The sequence below is a fragment of the Cavia porcellus genome, unplaced genomic scaffold, assembly GCF_034190915.1.
Source record: "Cavia porcellus strain 051 isolate PalLab524CR breed Dunkin Hartley unplaced genomic scaffold, mCavPor4.1 scaffold_27, whole genome shotgun sequence".
NCBI lineage: Eukaryota > Metazoa > Chordata > Mammalia > Rodentia > Caviidae > Cavia > Cavia porcellus.
The window spans coordinates 39,915,572-39,935,664 of record NW_026947510.1 but is presented as its reverse complement, the minus strand read 5'-3'; the positions used below and the strand labels follow the sequence as shown (position 1 = coordinate 39,935,664).

Here is a 20,093-nt window from a genome sequence, read left to right as displayed (position 1 = left end):
CTAGTATATATATATTTTTTAAATTACTGAAATACAAAATAGAGAACAAAATAGTTATAAGGAATGAGGGGGGAAAAGGGCCCTATTAAGTCCCTCTCAAATAGTAATTGCTTGAAAGGCAAATGGATGAAATACCTCATTCAAAAGACAAAGAATGGATTAAAGTATGAAAAAACAGGACCCAACCATATTATCTCTTAAGAGACTGGTTTTAGATATAAACACACACAAAGGATGTAAGTGAAAGACTGGAGAAACACTTTGTGCAATTGTTGACAAGATAGTAAGGGTAGTCAGTCATACACAACATTTTAAGTCAACCACTGTCATTATATAATCATAAAAGAATCAATTTATCACATAAAACAATTATATATGCACCTGACATGGCAGCCCTCAAATACGTAAAGCAAATACTGAAAGATTTGAAAGAAGAGAGTTTGACATGCCAATTTCAATAATGTATTGAAAATTAGACAGGAAATCAGTAAGGAAATAGGACTTAACACTACAGACCACTCTAACCCAACAGACATAAACAATAATTTATCAAACAACAGCAGAAAATGCATTCTGTTTTAAAGCATCTTATGAACAAGCCACATGTTAATTCACAAAACAGGCCTTAACAAATTAAGAAAAAGTAATACTAGGGATCTTTTCTAGTCATGATGGAATAAAACTTGAAATCAAATTGCAGAAGGAAAGCATAAAATACACAAACACAATATGTAGAAATTAACACAAACCTTGAAAAGTCAATGAGACTAAGAAGAAATTGCATGGAGTATCAGAAAATATCATAATGAAAACACAGTATGTCAGGACTTACATAACTGAAACAAGTTTATAGAAGTAAACACAAAAAGAAAGATATCTGATAAAAGCCTAACTTTAGGAAACATAGCTCAGTGATAGAGAACATATGCCCTGGTTTCAGTATCTAGTGCTACCAAAAAATAGGAAGAAAGGAGAGTGGAATAAGGGGAAAAGCAAAATATTAAACAAATAAAACATCTAATTTCACAACTCAACAAACTAGAAGAGCCACCTAAAACCTGAAGTTACCAGCAAAAAGGCAAAATTATGATAGAAATAAAGGAAAAACAGGAACAAACAACAATGAAACTAGAAGATTTTAAAAAAAAAAATCAAAATTGGCAAACCTTTAACTAGACTAACACAAAAAGATTATTCAACTAAAAGAAATCTGAAATGAAAGAGCAGACATTGACGCTAAAGAAATAGAAAGGACTATAATAAACAATTATATGCCACTCAACTGCATAACTTTAAAAGAAATAAATTTATAATGCCACACCTACCAAAGATGAATCACGAAGACAAAAATATCTGAAAAAAACTTTAGTAAGATTTAATAAGTGATGAAAACCTAATAAATGAAAGCTCAAAATCAAATGGCTTCACAGGAAACTTTTCTCAAACCTTTATTTAACAACTATTTCCTTGAAATACTTAAAAAAATTTTCTAAACTCATTTTGTGAAACCACTATTATCAGGTACCAAACATACTAAAAAACTATAACCTTGAAACTCATCATTAATTGGTTCTAGGAGGCAAGACAAATATCAAATTGTTTTGGCTGGGAATGATAACGAATCGTAAGGCAAGGCTTGTTGAGTACCAAGACAAAATGTTTGCACTGAGTACTAACTTTGGCAAATTTCAACATATCTGACAAATATTAATATTTAAAAGCTTTAAGAATGCTAAGTTATACTGACATGTACTTGTTGCTTCAGCTATGCAGGAGGCTAAAATAGGGCTGCTTTAGCCCAGGGATTCAGAACTAGCCAACCTGGGAAACATAGTAAGATCTTGATTTAGTTTAAAATAAATAAATAAATAAATAAATAAATAAATAAATAAATAAAAGCAAAGAGAACTTCAAGAATATATTGCCATCCAGGGATATAACTCAGTAGCACAGGGCCTGCCTGGCAAATGCAAGGTATGAGTTCAATTCCAAGAAGGAAGGAAGGACGGAAGGAAGGAAGGAAGGAAGGAAGGAAGGAAGGAAGGAAGGAAGGAAGGAAGGAAAGAAAGAAAGAACAAAAGAAAGAAAGAAAGAAAAGAAAAAGAAATGAAAAGAGAATACATTCACAAACCATATCTAAAAACCACATTAAAAAGATTATTTACCATGACCAAAATCAACTAATGCAAAGATGGTAGGAAAGTTCAACAAAAATAAGAAAACTTTTCTGAGGAATGGAGCAGTAAAAGAAGCACAGGATCTCACCATATAGTTAGGCTGTTGCCCACCTCCTGCAGAGCCTGATGCAGAGTGCTAGGATTAGAAGGTGTGAGAATCCATAATGCTAGGAGTACAAGCATACCCTGCTATTCCTAGTCAAAAAATTTAGTACTCTTTCATGATAAAGAAAACTCATCAGGGTAGTTGGTGATGCCTTCTTTGTAAGATGAGACTCACTGCATGAGAGGAGTTACTCAAATCTGGGAATGCACAGTCACAGTGACAGTGGCGCTGGTGGCCCCGGAGGTCTCTGCAAAGGGACGTGGCAGTGGAGGGGAGCGTCGGATGTGGAGGACTGCACTGGCTAGTGCTGTTGGTCCTAGATTAACAAAAGGTCACAGAAAATACAATGGCACAGTGCCAAAGAACCAGAGACTAGGCCAAACAATCAATAACTTCTCATCTCTTAACCTCTAAAGAGGTTAAGATCTTCCAAAAAACTCAAAATCCAAAACCTAGCCATACCTGGAAGACACCTCAAAGAAGTAATCATTACCTAAGGGTTCTAAATACTACCAATAAAGCAAACCACAATATGCAACTTACAAGCATCATCCCAGGAATTAAAATAAAAAAACAACTAAGATGACACTTGAACAAGATGCAACCTCAGACATCCAATTCACTAGACAAATCCAGCAGGCAACGCAGTGGACCAATCCAAAAGCCCCCCACCAGGTCTCTCTGAAGTAGAAACAACAAAGCAACTGAATGAGGTTCTGAAAAAATGAAATCAGAAATAATCTCAGATAACTACAGAGATTATCAAAATATACACCATGCTTAGCAATGTTAGAACACACAGACAAATAGACATGCTTAATCAAATTATGGAAGAGCAGCATAGAAAAGAAATGGAATCCAAAAGGCAGATCCAAGCAGATAATCAGGAGAATAAAAACTCCACTGAAATACTCGAAGCTGATTAGGCCAATGTGAGAACAAGATCTCAGATGTTGAAGACAGGCTTGCAGTTAGCAAGTAGGAAAAGAAAGGGTTCTCAAAAACAGCAAGAGACCAAGAGAAATTAAAACACCAGCTGCTAGAGGAGACAAAGAAGAATAACATAATATTGACTGGAGTCAATTAACAAGCCGGAGATACCACAAATGACATTAAAAAATGTTCACAGACATCATGAAAGAAAACTTTCCTGATAGAGAAAAACAATTTGACATACAGATAAATGAGACATACAAACTCTAATTAGCAATGATAAAAAAAAAATCTACAGCCACACATTTCATAGTCAAGAGTCCAGAAATTGTACACAAGAATAGAATCCTAAGAGCTATTAAAGAAATAAATCACCTATAAAGATAAGCCCATTAGAATTACAGCTGACTTCTCTAACGAAATTTCAAGTCAAGAAGAGCTTGGAGTGAAGTACTCAAAGTTCTAAAGGAAAATAACTTTCAACCCAAACTGATATAGCCCGCAAAACTATCTTTAAAAACTGATGTAGAGCTAAGATACTTCCATAACAAAGAACATATGAGGAAATTTATGACCATCAAACCACATCAAAATGTTCTGAAGGACATTCTAGAAAGAAACAACAAGGACTACAGCTCCATGGACCCTAAAAGAAGAAATCTACCAGGGAAGGCAAACAATTAGAGGATGGGGGAAAAAGTAGGGGAGCCAACTTATGTCAAGGAAAATAACTTGACAAGGGTAAGTCAATATAAATACTTATCATACATATAACCATCAAGAGACACACATTGACAGAATGGATAAAGAAGCAAGATCCAACAATATGCTGCATACAAGAAACACATTTAATTCAAAAAGAAATTCACAGACTGAAAGTCAAAGGATAGAAAACAATACTCCATGGAACTACAGTCCAGAAAAAAGTAAAGATAGCTATTCTATTTTCAGACAAAGTGAATTTCAAGCGAAGACTAATAGAGATAAAAAGAGGTCACCACATCCTTGTAAGTATGGAGCAATCCAAGAGAAAGAGGTAACAATCAAATTTATATGCAACAAATACTACTGCACTCAACTATATTGATTGATGGACATGAAAAATCAAATAAGCCCTAATATAATTTTATTTGGAGACCTCAATACCCCACTGTCACAAAAAGACAGATCAGGTAGACAAAAAAAATCAATAACTAAATAGTAGAACTAAATCAAACTTTTGAACAAATGGCCTTAGTAGATGTCCATATAGTGTTCCACCCCACATCAGAATACACTTTCTTCTCAGCTGCATGTGGGACATTCTCCAAAACAGATCATATACTGGCTCACAGAATACGCTTAAGTAGTTGCAAAGAAACTAAAATTATCCCATACATACTATCAAATCACAGTGCAATGAACACAGTGCAATCCACACCAAACGAAACCACAAGAACTTCATTAACACACAGAAATTAAATAGCACCCTACTGAACAACCAAGAAGTTACAGTTGAAATTTAAGAAGAAATTAGACAGTTTTTTCAGTTAAATGATAATGACAATACAACATGTTAGAACTTTCTGGGACACAGTGAAAGCAATCTTACAAAGGAAATTTATAGCAGTAAATACCTATATCAGGAAAGAGCAGGCACATATAAACAGTTTAATGGTGAACCTCAAACTTCTAGAAAAAGAGCAGGCTAAACCAAAATCTTGTACAAGGGAGGAAATTATAAAGATCAGAGCAGAAATTAACACATTGGAGACTAAAAAAAAATACAAAGAATCAATGAATTGAAGAATTAGTTCTCTGAAAGATAAAATCAACAAACCCTTAGCCAATCTTCATCAAAAAAGGGAAGAAAAGACTCAAATCCACACAGTTAGGAATGGAAAGGGTGAAATCACAACAGATCCTGCAGAAACCCAGAAAATCATCTAAACCTAGTTTGAAAATTTGTATTCTAATAAGATGGAAAATACAAAAGAAATGTGCAGATTCCTAGATACATATGAATTACCAAAGCTGAATCAAGATGATATTGATATAAAAATCTTAAATAACCCAATATCAATAAATGAAATTGAAGATGTAATTAAAAACCTATCAACAAAGAAAAGCCCAGGCCCTGATGGATTCACTGCTGAATTCTACAATAAATTTAGAAAAGATCTAACATCACTACTTTTCAAACTCTTTAATGAAATTGAACAGGAAGCAATACTTCCAAATTCATGCCTGGAAGTAAGCATTACTCTGATATCAAAATCTGAGAAGGACTCAACTACAAAAACTAGAATTATAGGCCAATCTCCCTAATAAACACTGATGCAAATATCCTCAAAAAGATATTGGCAAACAGACTGCAACAAATTGTTGAGAAGATTGTATACCATGATCAAGTGGGATTTATCCCAGGGATACAGGATGGTTCAACATACATAAATCCATACATGGAATACACCATTATTAACAGAGCCAAGGACAAAAAACATCTGATCATCTCAACAGATACAGAAAAAGCTTCTGACAAAGTCCAGCACCCATTCATGAGAAAGACACTACAAAAAATTGTGATAGTCTTTATCCCAATCTGATTAAAAACCATCTATGATAAGCTAACAGCCACTATCATACTAAATGGACAAAAACTGAAAGCTTTCACTCTAAAATCAGGAACAAGACAAGGAGATAACCACTTTCTTCACTTTTACTCAACATAATCCTGGAAACTTTAGGTGGAGCAATTAGATAAAAGAAATAAAAGGAATAAAGATAGGAAAGGAAGAAGTTAAACTATCATTATTTGCAGATGATATGATACTCTACACTTAGAAGACCCCAAAAACTTCATCAAAAGACTTCTAGATTTAATAAGCAAATTTGGTGATATAGCTGATTACAAAGAAAGTCTACTATCAAGAAATCAAGCAATAAAAAATGCTTTAGGCGCTTTTGGGAAAAAAGAACCTTTCTCCACTGTTGGTGAGAATGCAGACTGGTGCAACCACTGTGTAAATCAGTATGAAGATTCTTAAAAAAACTAGGAGTAGAATCCCCTTCAATTCCCCTTCTGGGTATCTTCCCCAAAGAATTAAAAACATCATACCACAGTGATATATGTGTACCCATGTTTGCAGCAGCACAATTTGTAATAGTCAGATCTTTGAAACAACCTAAATGCCTATCGGTTGAGGAATGAATAAAAAAGATGTGATAGTTTTATACAATGGAGTACTCTAGGCCATAAAAAGGGATAGTGTGGACACTTTTAAATGGATGCAACATGAGAATGTATTCATAAGTGAAATAAATAAGATACTGTAAACATCATATTGTTAGTGTGAGAAGCTGAATGAAACAACATATGTATATATGTGTGTGTGTGTGTATATATATATATATATATATATATATATGAAAGTAGTTAAGATATTTATACTACTGATTTCTCTGAATTTGCTGAAGAGAAGGATTTATGCTGGCATTATTCAGATGATTGAATGCAGCTGTCTTGTGCTTTGGGTGAATGATTGAGGATGACAATGCACAATGTATGTACTACTATTGCCCCCGGTAGACATGTTTTGAAATTCTGTTGTACTTTTGATATTTCTTTTTCTCTCTTTTTATTCTTGAAATAAAATGGATTTGGAAAAAATAAGTGAAACACATTTACATTCATGTTCATAAAAAAGAAAGCAAGCAAGCAAATAAGCAAACTCATCAAACTAGGTATGGAAGGAACCTACAAATCCAATGAAGGTCACTGTGAAAGACCCATAGTTAAGATTGTACTCAATGATAAAAATCTGAAAACTGTCCTCTAAGATGAGAAATAAAAGCAGTCATACCCACTCATTCTTGCGATTTCTATTCAACAAAGTAGCAGAATTCACAGAAAAATTGGACAAAAGAAGAAATAAAATGAAATTAGAAATTAGGCACTGAAATTAGAAATAAAGCAAAATAATCTGTTTTCAAATGACATCTCATATGTTAAAAAATAACTCAGACTACAAAAATCATTTAAAATTCAAGAGTAGGGGCTGGGGATTTAGCTCAGCGGCATAAGCGCCTGCCTTGCAAGCAGGCAGTCGTGAGTTCGATGCCTGGTACTGATAAAAAAGAAAAAGACAAAATAAATAAATAAAATTCAAGAGTTTTCTGTATAGGAATAATAGACTAGCTGAGAAAATTAGGGAAACTATACCATTCACAATAGCTTCAAAGAAATAAAATATCTAGGGATCAGTCTAACAAGGAAGTGAGAAAACTCTACTATGAAACTCTCAGAAAATTAAAGATTGACACTGAAGAAAACAGTAGAGAATAGGAAGACAGCCCACATTCCTTGGCAGTGTTGTTAAAATAGCCATATTACCAAAAGTAATCTACAGATTCAGTGCAATTCCCCATCACAATACAAATGATATTCTTCACAAAACTAAGCGAGAAAAAAAACAAAAGCAAAAACAAATCCCTAAATTTATATGCAAATACAAAAGACCCAGAGTAGCAAAAGCAATCCACAGCAAAATATAGCAAGGCTGGTGGGTTAAAATATTCAACTTCAGGGCTGGGGATTTAGCTCAGCAGCATAAGCGCCTGCCTTGCAAGCAGGCAGTCGTGAGTTCGATCCCTGGTACCCATAAAAAGGAAAAAGACAAAAAAAAAAAAAAAATAGTAAGAAAATATTCAACTTCAAATTATACTACAAAGACATAGTAACAAAAAAAGATGGCACTAGCACAAAAATACACAGGAAGAACAATATTACATAATAGAGGACACTGAAACCAACCCATGGAACTACAACCATTTGATTCTAGACAAAGGAGCCAAAAATATACACTGGCTAAAAGACAACCTCTTTAACAAATGGTACTGAGAAAATTGGATACCCACTTGCAGAAGACTGAAACAAGACCCCTATGACTCACTCTGTAAAAAAAAAAAAAAAAAAAAAAAAAACCAATTCAAATGGATCACAGATCTAGGTATAAGACTTGAAATTTCAAAACTGCTCAAAGAGGAAACACCTGAAGCTATAGGCAGAGGAAAAGACTTCCTCAAAAAGATTCTAACAACATGGAAGTACAGCAAGAATGAACGAATCAGATTGCATCAAATTAAAAAGTTTCTGATAAGGGAAACAACCAGCAAGAAGAGTGAAGAGGCAGCCTACAGACTTGTGAGAAAATTTTTGCAGCTATTCATCCAACAGAGGATTAATATCTAGAACATATAAAGAACTAAAAGAACAGGAAAGAAGCAAATAGACTTATCAACAAATCGTTAAGTAAATTGAGCAGACACTTCTCAAAAGTACAAATGGCCAGTAAATATATGAAAAAAATATTCAACAGATTTTGGTCATGTTGAAAATGGAAATCAAAACTACACTGAGATTCTATCACATCCTAATAAGAATAGCTATAATCAAGAATGCACAAAACAGTAAGTGTTGGCGATGACATTGAGGAAAAAATAATCCTTCTATACTGTTGGTAGGAAAGTAAATTATCTCAACTGTGATGAGGTTTACATAAATCTACAAATGAAATCAAACTACAGAGAGACATGACATATACACACAGCACTCACACACACATGCAGCATTCATATACAAAGGATGGATATAAAAAGTGATGAAAAGTGCTAAGTGATAAGATTTACTAAACAATAGAAGTTTTATAATCAGCAGAATTACAAGTAGTTTTACAATTAGTAGTAGTACAATTAGTAGAATTGTACCCATTTCATGGTTTTGATATTGTACTACAATTACGTTAAGTTTCACCACTGGGAATGGCTGGTAAAAATTTCGTAAGACATCCTATGCATCTGTAATTACTTTAAATTGTCCTTAAAAAGCCAAGCAAAGCAAGTAGCATGGTTTATGTCTGTGGCCCCCAGGCCTCATGAGTTTGCACTATGTATTTGTGGTTGGTTCATTGTCTAGTGCTTGGATTGATGGTGTCAGTGCTACAGCCACATAAGGGTGGAGCCAGGATGTGATGTAATGGCAGGAAGAAGGTGTGTCTTGCTCTTTTGCCGGTTTCTGCCTCGCCGTCTGCAGCCGCCATGAACTGCAGCCCAGCCATGCCTGCCTGCCTTGGAGCCAACTGAGTATGGACTGAAACCTCCAAAAACTGTAAGAAAGAAACCTTTCTTTCCCAACTTGGTGCATCAGGTATTTTGTCTCAGCGACGAGTAAAAAGTAACCAAGACAGCAAGTATGAAAATGCATCAATAAAAAAATCTAGGCATAATAATGACTATGCAAATTTTTATTACTGCGACCTTGTATTAGATAATGGGGAAATGGAGAGAGGGAAGGAGAGGGAGAAGAAGAGAGATATAATCTGCTCAAATAAAAGAAATCTCAAACCAGGTATGGTGTCATATTCCTGTAATATCACTACTCTGGGAGACAGACAGGAGGTTTTCAATTTTGAACCCAACTCAGGGAACTTAGAACTCAGAGACCCTATTCTCAATGATTTTAAAAGAGGTGATTTTACATTTTACACAGGGTGTAAAAGCCCTGTGTTCAATCTTTAGTACCATTAACATGCATTACTTACACACACACAAAAACATGAAAGAATGGAGAAATCCAATATATAATTGCTATATCAAAAATATAAATAAATTAAAAAATAACAAACAACAAAAAGCAAAACTCAGACTATAAAGGACAAAGGCTATGCTATGATGTCTGGAGCTAATTCTACATTTTAAAAAAAATACACAAATCAAAAAGTATTTAAAGCAACAAAACTACTTAATCTAATCATTACCTATATGTCACAATAATAGCATAATACATAACTGGTTATATGGGTAAGAATAGAGAACACAAATATTAGCAGCAGTCGGATACATGCTAAAATATTTTGGGGAATGATAAGAGTAAGACACTAGAAAAAACAAAAAGAAAAAAGATAGAACAAATTTCAAAAACATAATTTTAAAGAGGGAGAGCAAACAGCTTCAAGAATGCCTTACGTTCAAATATATTAATACACATTGATATGTATGTAGCATGAAAGTGAATTCTGTACTTGTAAATAAAGGAAATATTTTATCTTAAATTAGCCATTTCCTTTAAGATTACCATTTAAGAGAGAGATATTAATTATAGAAGACTAGAAATTCTTACCTCTTGTCTCTTCTTAAGATCTTCTTTGGCTGCTCCAAAACGTTTGGTTAACCTGGCTATCTTGGCCTAAAAGGAAACCAAAGTGAAAAACGGAAATCAAGTGTCAATTTGGCATTAAAAACAATACATGTATACATGACAAAAAACTCACAAAAAGGGGATCCCTCAGAAGACAATGAAGAACAAAGAAAATAAGGCAAATTGGTCATAAAATATGTATTTGGAAAATATAGAAAATCGTATCAAAACTATAGTAACACCTGAATTAAATGATCAGATAAAAATACTTAGATTTCTTTTTCACTCCCCAAACTGTAAATAGTTGCTCAACACCAGTACATTTCCAAGTAAGCAATCCTGTTTCATTATTTTTTTCAAAATGGCTATAATCATACTTAATTTTCTTACCATTAATTACACAGTGTAAGTCATAGGATATCTTGCCAAAACTATGTGGGATATATGAGTAATATATAGAATCATTTATACAGTTTTTTTCCAGAAAGGGTGAATGTTTCTTAGTGTCCTGCTGTTGTCAACACTGCAAAGTCTTTATTAATTAACACTTTCAAAAGTATTGTAGATGCAGGCTCAGATATTAATTAATCTTTGAAACAATTTCATATCCTATAAATATTTAACAATTTGAAATTATCCTTTAATATTAAAATTTGTCAATGAAATTACTGTGCTTGCTTATATATGCTGCCTGATTACCTTATTTGCCCAAATATATATCCAAAAGAAATGGGCAAAAGGGCAGAAAAATGACAGAAAGAAAAAAGATAATATCACTATGTGTATATTCAGTAGCATTTCTAAAAAATTTCGGCCTTTTACTAAAGCATAGATGACACATTTGCAAGATTAAAATAAACTGAATGTGTCCGTAGGGCTTGCCTATGGAAGAAGTCCTTCAAAGAATCTCTTCTATGTCCTTAAAGCCCTTTATGTTATGAAAATGAGAAATGGTTGGACATGATGGCATATACCTATCGCCCTACCACTCAGGAGACCTAAAGCTAGAAAATGGGAGTCTGAGGCCAAACTGAGCTAAACAGTGAATTCAAGGTTGGCCTGGGATACATAGCAAGACAACAAACTGGGAAATAAAACTACTATTTTTTTTTTTTTATCCTATGGAGCGTCACAGTTGGGCCTGCTTTATAAAATGAAGACCAATTTTTCTCTGTCTTTGTAGCAGTTCACTGTATGAGACATGAATTACCTATTCTTCAAAGATTTGTCAGAATGTTCTGGCAAAGCCTTTTAGCCCAATAACTTCTTCAAAAATAGATGTTTGATTACCATTTTTATAAAAGTTACTCAAAATTCTAGGTTTTCTATTTCCTTTTTAAGATATAATAGATACACGGATACAAGGCTGTAGTATAAAAACATTCTCTTAAAGGCTCTCCTCTGGACTTTTACTTTCTCTAAAACTTGGCTAGTTTATTTATATTTAATTCTTTTCTTATTTGAGGTTTGGTTTTTTATTGTTATTTTGTTCTTAGCACTGAACATACAGTGGATTATTATGTTTTCTGTTTTTTAAAATTTAAGATTATAAATTTCTCATTGATTTTTGTTTTAACATACCGATTTTTTGTCCTTGTTTTTTAAGCCATAGTGCTACTACATAGTCCAGGCTGGCCTTGAACTTACCAGGTAGCCCAATTCGGCCTAGAACTCAAAATGATCGATTCTCTTGGCTCAGCCTCCTGCTAACTTAAGACCACAGTTGTATGCAACCATGCCTGGCTCACCCACCTCTTCTTTACAGCTGTTTCAATATATCCTCCAACTATAAAAATAACTTCAAAGAGTCTCACTGCCTATTTTTCAACTACAGACATTTACCTTATCTCTCTCTGCTTACTGACTTACCACCTTCCTCTCCTCCTTTCCCTTTCCCTTTCCCTTCCTTTCACTCTCTTGAGGGACCACAAATTCACAATGACTGGTTTTGCATATTTCCCTGTGGGATAAAAGGAAGGATTGGGATTGTTGATACCACCCATCTGAGATTTCCCATTGACCTTTCCAAGCATAAGATCATCTATACTTCTTAAGTCATTTTAGGATTACACTCAAAGACAAGGTACTTCTAAGCATAAGATCATCTACACTTTATTAAATCATCATTGGTTTATACTCAGGGTCAAGATACTTCAAACATAAAATACCTACGCTCTATGGAGTCAGAGTCTTTGGATGAGTTGTAATCCTTTTGCTAGTTCCACCTCTGACTGGACACTGAGAATAAATAGTGGCTGCTTTGGGATTACGGGGTTCGTCGGTTTCAGGGACATTGACTTCCCAGCCATTGTTAAAATATGATACTTGTCTCTTTTCTGTTTTTCTTGTTGCATTCTGGAGAAAGGTGATCAGGATTCTTGGCAAGATTCCCAATACTGACTATTAGGATTCTTCACTGAGTTCCTGATATTGACAATGGGGACTCTTGGCCAGGCTGTAACAGTATGGTCTAGTCTGGGCTTGGCTAGGTTAGTCTGTAAGGGGCTTTGATAAAAGGGAAAAACTTATCAAACAAGTTTTAACATCAACGATGATACATGGTTAGATTTGTGGATGCTGTTAAAACCACTGGGAATCCTCTTCCTAAAACATAGTGACTGACTTCAACTCAATCAAACTGAATACGGTGAAGTGACAGTATCTCTTGACAAACAGAGCCAAGATCACTTCACTGGAAAAAAGAACCTAACTACCCAGAACTTCATACCAACAATGTCTCTTTGCATTGCACATGACCTCAAACCTCAGCACCAAAAAATGAACATGAAAAAAACAAGGCAACAAAAGACCCTCATCCTTCCAAAAGTAGATTCAAAGGGCAACAATGAAGAGAAAAATCGAACACCAAACTGCTGAACTCTACAAAATGACTAAAGAAGAAGTAAAGAAACTTGCCAAGCTCAAAAATGACAAAACCAAACAAATGGTGGAATTAACAAACTGATAAATGTGTTTAAAAAAAGAATCAAAAGTTAAAAGAGCTGATTAAAACCATTCAAATAATGAACGATAACTTTACCCCAAAAACACGTCCCATCAAAAGATGCCAAACAAAAATCCTGAATATAAAAACTATAAAGAAAATATGAAAAGCAGAAGCAACCAATGGAAAAAGAGTGTTAGACTTTGAGGACACAATGGGAGCACAAGATAACATACTCAAGAGATATCTTAAACAAGACAGCAAAGAAAATAAAACTGATCCAATAGCTACTAAATGATAAGACTAAGTTAAGGTTAAAGATAAAGAGTCACTATCAGAAATATAATGCAATGATAGGAATAAATAATAACCTTCAATGTGAAGGATCTTAACTCACCAATCAAAAGGCACTTATTGGCAGAACGGATCAAACAAAACCCAACAGTATACTTAAGGAGCACATTTAATCAAAAAGAAATTCATAGACTAAAAAATCAAAGGACGGAAAAATAATAGTGATTATCCTATTCTCAGTCCAAGTGCGCTTCAGGACAAATCTGATCCAAGAGGCAAAGAAGGTCACTACATATTTGTTAAAGGAAGAATTCAAAAGAGGTAAGAATTATAAAAATATATGCACCAAACACTAGTGCATCTAGTGTTATAAGACAAACACTACTAGACAGAATTATTAGTGAAGGACCTTAATAATCCACTATTATCACAGACAGATGAAATAGACCAAAAAAAAAAAAAAACCAGAACAAAGAAATACAGTTGACCCAGACCTTCAAACAAATGAAGTTAAGCGTTCCACTCAACGACAAACACACATTCTCCTTAGTAATACACAGAACTTTCCTCAAAACAGAATACAAGCCCATAAAGCCTGTGTATGTACAAAAGAATCCAAATTATTCCATCTACACTATCAAATAGCAGCATACTAAAATGAGAAATCAATGGCAACAGAAATTTTACAAACATACAGACATCTAATAACACATTCCTAGCCAGGTATGGTGCCGGCACACCTATAATCCCAGCACCTGGGAAGCTGAGGCAAGAAGACTGCCATGAGCTTGAGGCTAGCCTAGACTATACAGCTGCAGCCCTCACCCCATGGGGGTGCGGGGGGGACTACCAAGAAAGAGAAAAAATACATTTCTGAAATCACATGCAAAATCACAGCAGAAATCAAGAAAGAAATTAAACAATTCCTATAATCAAATACATATTAACATCAGTACCATATAACAAAACCTATAAAACACAAGAAAGCAATTCTAACAGGTAAGTTTATTGCTGTGAATGTTCACATTAGAAAAACAGACAAAGCTCAAATAAATAACCTAATGAAGCATCTCAAGATCCTTAAAAAACAAGGCTGTCTAACCCCATACCTGTTACAAGGAAGGGAATCACAAAGATCAGAGAGGATGTTAATGAAATTGAGACCCCAAAAAAAACAAATCAAGAAAGTGACTCTTTGAAAGAATAAACAAGAATAAACAAGAGACAACCCTAATGCACTAAAAAGCCTAATGCACTAAAAAGAAAGACAAAACCAACATCAATGCAATAAGAAATGGCAAAAGGCAAAACCACAGAAATCACCAAAACCCAAACCTAGACACATATGAATTAGCATAACTGAGCCAAGAAGACATAAAAAACCCAAAGGATGCAGTAATGGCCAAAGAAATTGAGACAGTAATTAAAACACACACACACACACACACACACACACACACACACACACCAAATAAAAAAGGATCAGGTCCTGATGGGTTCACCACTGACTTCCACAAGAACTTAAAGAATATGAAGCCAGTCCTGCACAAACTCTTTAATGAAATTAAAAGCAAAAGAGCACTTCCAAAACCTATTTGTGGAAGCTATCATTAACTCAATTTTTAAAAAGACTCAAACCCAACAGGGAAAAAAATTACTGAAAATTACTCTTTAATGAAAACAAGACACAAAAATCCTCAAGATGCAGGCAAACAGAACGCAATGAATCATCAGATAAGATCTACAGTATGAACAAGCAAACTGCATCCCAGTGATGCAAGGAGGATTCGATATATGCAAATCAATGAACGTTAATCACCACAAACAGAATCAAGGATAAAAATCACATGATCATGTCAACTGATGCAGAAAAGGCCTTTTATAAAATCCAACACCCATTCATGTTAAAAATAAAAGCTAAGGCTGGGGATTTAGCTCAGCAGCAGAAGCACCTGCCTGGCAAGTGTGAGGTCATGAGTTCGATCCCCAGTACCAAAAAAAAATTTTTTTTTAATTTAAAAATTAAAATAAAATAAAAGCCATTTCTATGGCTAAGTGACACACAATGTTGCCTTAGCAATGGCGATACTGAGGCAAGAAAGTCAACAGGAGTTGGAGGCCTGCCCGAGTTACACAGTGAGTGTAAGGCAATGACACAATGAGACAATGTCTCCAAACAAACAAAAAACAATTTATGATAAGCTATATTAAATGAGGAAACCCTGAGAGCTCTCATTCTAAAATCAGAAACAAGAAAAGAATGTCTACTATCACCCTTTCCTGTTCAACACAGTACTCAAAACTTTAGCCAAGCAACCAGACAAGAGAAAGAAATGAAAAGGGTTCAGATAGGAAAGAGGTCAAATTATCATTATTTGTAGACAAGTGTTCCTTTACATGAAAAAACCCTGAAAACTTTCAACAAAAGACTAGAAGTAACCAAATTCTGCAGTGTAGCAGGATATAAAATCAGCACATAAAAATCAACAGTGGTTTTGAACACCGATATGGAACTCACCAAGAAAGAAATCAGGAAAATAATACCATTCCCAATATCATCAGGAAAATTAAAAATTTAGGAATTAACCTAAATGAGAAAGTGAAAAAATCTCTCAAATGAAAACTACAATATGCTGAAAGGAGATTTAAAAAAAAAAAAAAAAAAACAGAAAGAAAATAAAAGGATATCCTTTGTTTCTAGAATGACAGAACAAATGCTATAAAATAACCATACTAAAAAACCTTGATATATAGATATAACATCTATATAACAAGCATTCCTATATAATGAGAAAAAAAAATCCTACAATTTTTTAAATAGGGAACCAAAAGAGACTCCAAAAGCAAAAGCAATCCTGAGCAACAAAAATAAAACAGGAGGAATCACACTCTCAGTTTTTAAGTTATACTGCAAAGCTATAGTAATACAAACAGCATGGTACTGGTATTAAAACAGACACACCAATCAATGGAAGAGATTAGAAGAGATTAGAAAAAACAAACCCAAACACATTAAGTCACCTTATCTTTGACAAAGGAGCCAAAAACATATGCTAGAGGAAACAAAGCCTCTTTAACAAATGCTGCAAAGAGAAACTAGTTACACACATGAACAACATTGAATCTAATTTCAGAGATATCATTCCCATGATAGCACCGTGTATCAAAATAAAATCAAAGTGAATCAAACACATAAACTTTAAGACAGAAAAAAAAAGAGATCTGCTGGAAATATGCATAACTCTTGAAGATGTAGGCACAGGAAAGAATTTTCTAAACAGAAACTCACTGCACAAGAAAACAGCATCAATAACCAATACATGGAATTATACCAATTTTAAAAGCTCCTCCACAGCAAACAAAATGTTCAACACAGTGAAGAGACAACCTACAGGATAGGAAAAAAAATTTGCTAGCTATTTCTCTGACAACTAGTATCTAGAATTTGCAAGGAATTAAAAAACTTAAACCCACAAAAATAAAACATATAAGCAACAAACAGGCAACTGAAATGAACAAACACTTCCCTAAAAAATAAGTACAAATGACCAAGCAATACAAATAAAAATGCTCAACATATATGGCCATGAGACAAACACAAATTAATGCAACAATGACATTATCTTACTTCACAAAGAATGGCTTTTGTCAAAAATCAAATAACAAATGTTAGTGAGGCTGTGGGAAAAAAGAAACTGTTGGTGGTTTGAAAACTGGTATTACCACAATGAAAATCACCATACATACACAAAAAACTGCTATTCCCTTTCTATGTGTCTTCTTAAAATAGTTAAATACATCATATAGGCACATCCATAAAGTAGCACAACTTATAACAGCTAATTCTTGGAAGTTGCCTGTAACAAATAAAAATGTAAAGGAAATATATTTGGACATAATGGAGTACTACTCTGCCACAAAGGGTAAATTTGAGTCATCTATAGGAAACGTATAATACTAGGTGATATCAATGAGACACACAAACATCACATAACTTCTCTTATACAACTACTGAAGCATAAATAATTTTAATTAGAAGAAAAAATAAAATATACATAATAAGAAACTGAGACCTTTTGCAAATGGGAAGAGGATCCAGAGATTTCATGAGGGGGCAGACAAAAAGAATTAACATATATTATATACACGTACCTACTCCATAAAATGACTGAATGTAATGTACCGCAAACATGTGCTAATAAAAACTCAGGTAACTAAGCAGCTTTATGTCACTATACATCAACCATGATGTCTGCCTTGGAGCTAGTCAACCATGAAATCAATTTCCAGCTATCAACAGGAAATGAAACTGTTACCCCTGCTTCCTGTGTCACGGTGACAAATTTCAGATTCTGTATGTCTGTGGAGTTTCTCCAGCTGGGTGACCTCCATCCTCTGTGATGTCTATCAGCTAGGGGTGGTAGGAGAAAGTCCCCACGAGACATTCAAGTCACTGCATATTTCACATACATTCCCTGAAATCTGCCTGGATTGCACCTTTAGAAATGTGTGATGCAAAAATCAGATTCACTGCCCTATATTACAAGGAGTTTTACGACCGTAAGTGGAGAAAGTAGGAGAACCAGGAAACTTAAGAATGGTTCCTGGGCTCTTTGGCAAAGTACTTAAGAAGGAGTTGAAGCTGTAATAGTATTTTACATAACCTCTACTGGTGCCAAACAAGGGTTAGAAAATCCAAACCACACTTTGGGTAAAGCAGCAAGAACTGTGAACTCCAGTAAATGGACATATATGCCCTGAGGTATCTGCAGACTTCCCAGAGTGAGAAGCCAAGTAATTCCATGTCTCTGCCATCTCTTAGATAATCCCCAGCAAGTACATGAAAATAACTGCAGTCTCCTGAAGATGTCCAATGGATAGCATGCACAGGCACAGCACAGACTCCATGTCCAATACTGCCAGTGACGCTACCTGCTGATTCCACTACACTATCACTCTCAGGGAAAGGGATGGGCTAAGGTCCTAAACAAAGAATTCATTTAGCAATCCAGTTGTGAGATTGTGACTTATCATTATATAAGGGATGTCTCTACACTGCAACAGAATCTGACCCCATATCAAATTTTCTTTTTTCCTACTCATCACTATCATCCCATTGTTATGGCTTATATCCAGATGTCCCCCAAAGCCTTGTGCAGTCATAGATGGAGCTTTACAGAAGTATCTGGACCTACAGTATGTGATGCTGGGATTAAGAATGTGATGCTAGAATTTATTCATGATGCTAAAATTAAGCGGGTCCCACCCTAGGTGTTAAGTGTTACCTGCCCTTGGGTAGGTAGCCTGTACAGAACATAAGAAACAGGAAGGGCTGCTGGCTATCACATGCTGCTTGTTGCTTCTTTTCCACTTCACTGCTTTGCTACCTTCTGCCTGTCATGAACTGTTTCTCCTCTGCAATGCCCCTGTGCCATGCCACCCTGCCTTGGAGTCAGCCATCTGTGAAATGAAACCTCTACAAGATCTGAACTACAAGAAACCTTGCCCATCCAACTTTTGAGTGTCATCTATTTTGCCTTAGCAATGAGAAAAGCAACTAAAACACCCACCAACCTCTCCCTTTAGTTAGACTTCTCTTTTATCCACTCTTTAATCTCTTCTCTCCACTTTTCCTAATACACTGCAAAATATCTGCTAACAAATAAACACTATGTGGACAGAATGTTGATAAACTGTGAAAGTACAAATGAAAGGTCTGCCCTTTAAAAGTGGTACATGATCAGATCTGTTGATGCTGCTATAACCAGAAGTAATTCTTGATGCACAACATAAAGGTACAGTTCAAATCACTTAAATAACCAAAAAAGGTAAATATTATCTCTAAACACATAAAATACATCACCAGCAGTCAGTGTCTTACTAAAAATCTTCATATTAACTACATACTCTCTCCCATCTACTCGACCTCAACCTATAGTACCAAATAAGGGGAAAAAGGGAGAAACAAAAAATACCAAATAAAAAACACAAGTATATCCACACAGGATCATGGGAAAGCATGGTAACAGAAGATTCTCAAATTCTTCTAACTTTACTAAGACAGATCAAGGGGAAACAAAAGAGAAGGGGAAAAAAGATGCTTAAAAATTATGAAAAGAGGAAAAGGGAAATAAAGAAACTTGGTGAGTTCAAAGAGGAAACAATTCAAAAGTTTTGGAAACTGTCATTAGTTACCTTTTTCATTCTTGGACAAAGGACCCAACAACCAAAGTTAAAGAGCAAAAGGTCTATTTAGCTCACAGTTTACAGAGGTTTCAGTCTATAATCGGCTATCTCCAGGGAAGGATGGCTTCGCAGAGAACACTTTATAGTGCCCACAAGGCAGCAAAAGCAAGAAGGGATAGAAAAGACTCTTTCTGTCCCTTACAGTATATACTAAATATACATCCTAGCCAAAACTAAGCCAAATCAATCAGTGGACTGACTTAGTAATCACACACCCCT

General features: G+C 34.8%; 1 protein-coding gene across 13 annotated transcripts in view; it reads right to left on the bottom strand.

The window, feature by feature from the left end:
* The window catches only part of Atf7ip (activating transcription factor 7 interacting protein), a 185,917-nt gene that overhangs the window by 46,445 nt on the left and 119,379 nt on the right, over positions 1-20,093 (bottom strand). For all 13 annotated transcript variants that reach the window (XM_063238259.1, XM_013153081.3, XM_063238258.1 and 10 more), the window contains one exon: positions 10,373-10,438. In XM_063238259.1, the coding sequence (XP_063094329.1) occupies positions 10,373-10,438 (66 nt within the window). The remainder of the gene's footprint in view (positions 1-10,372; positions 10,439-20,093) is intronic.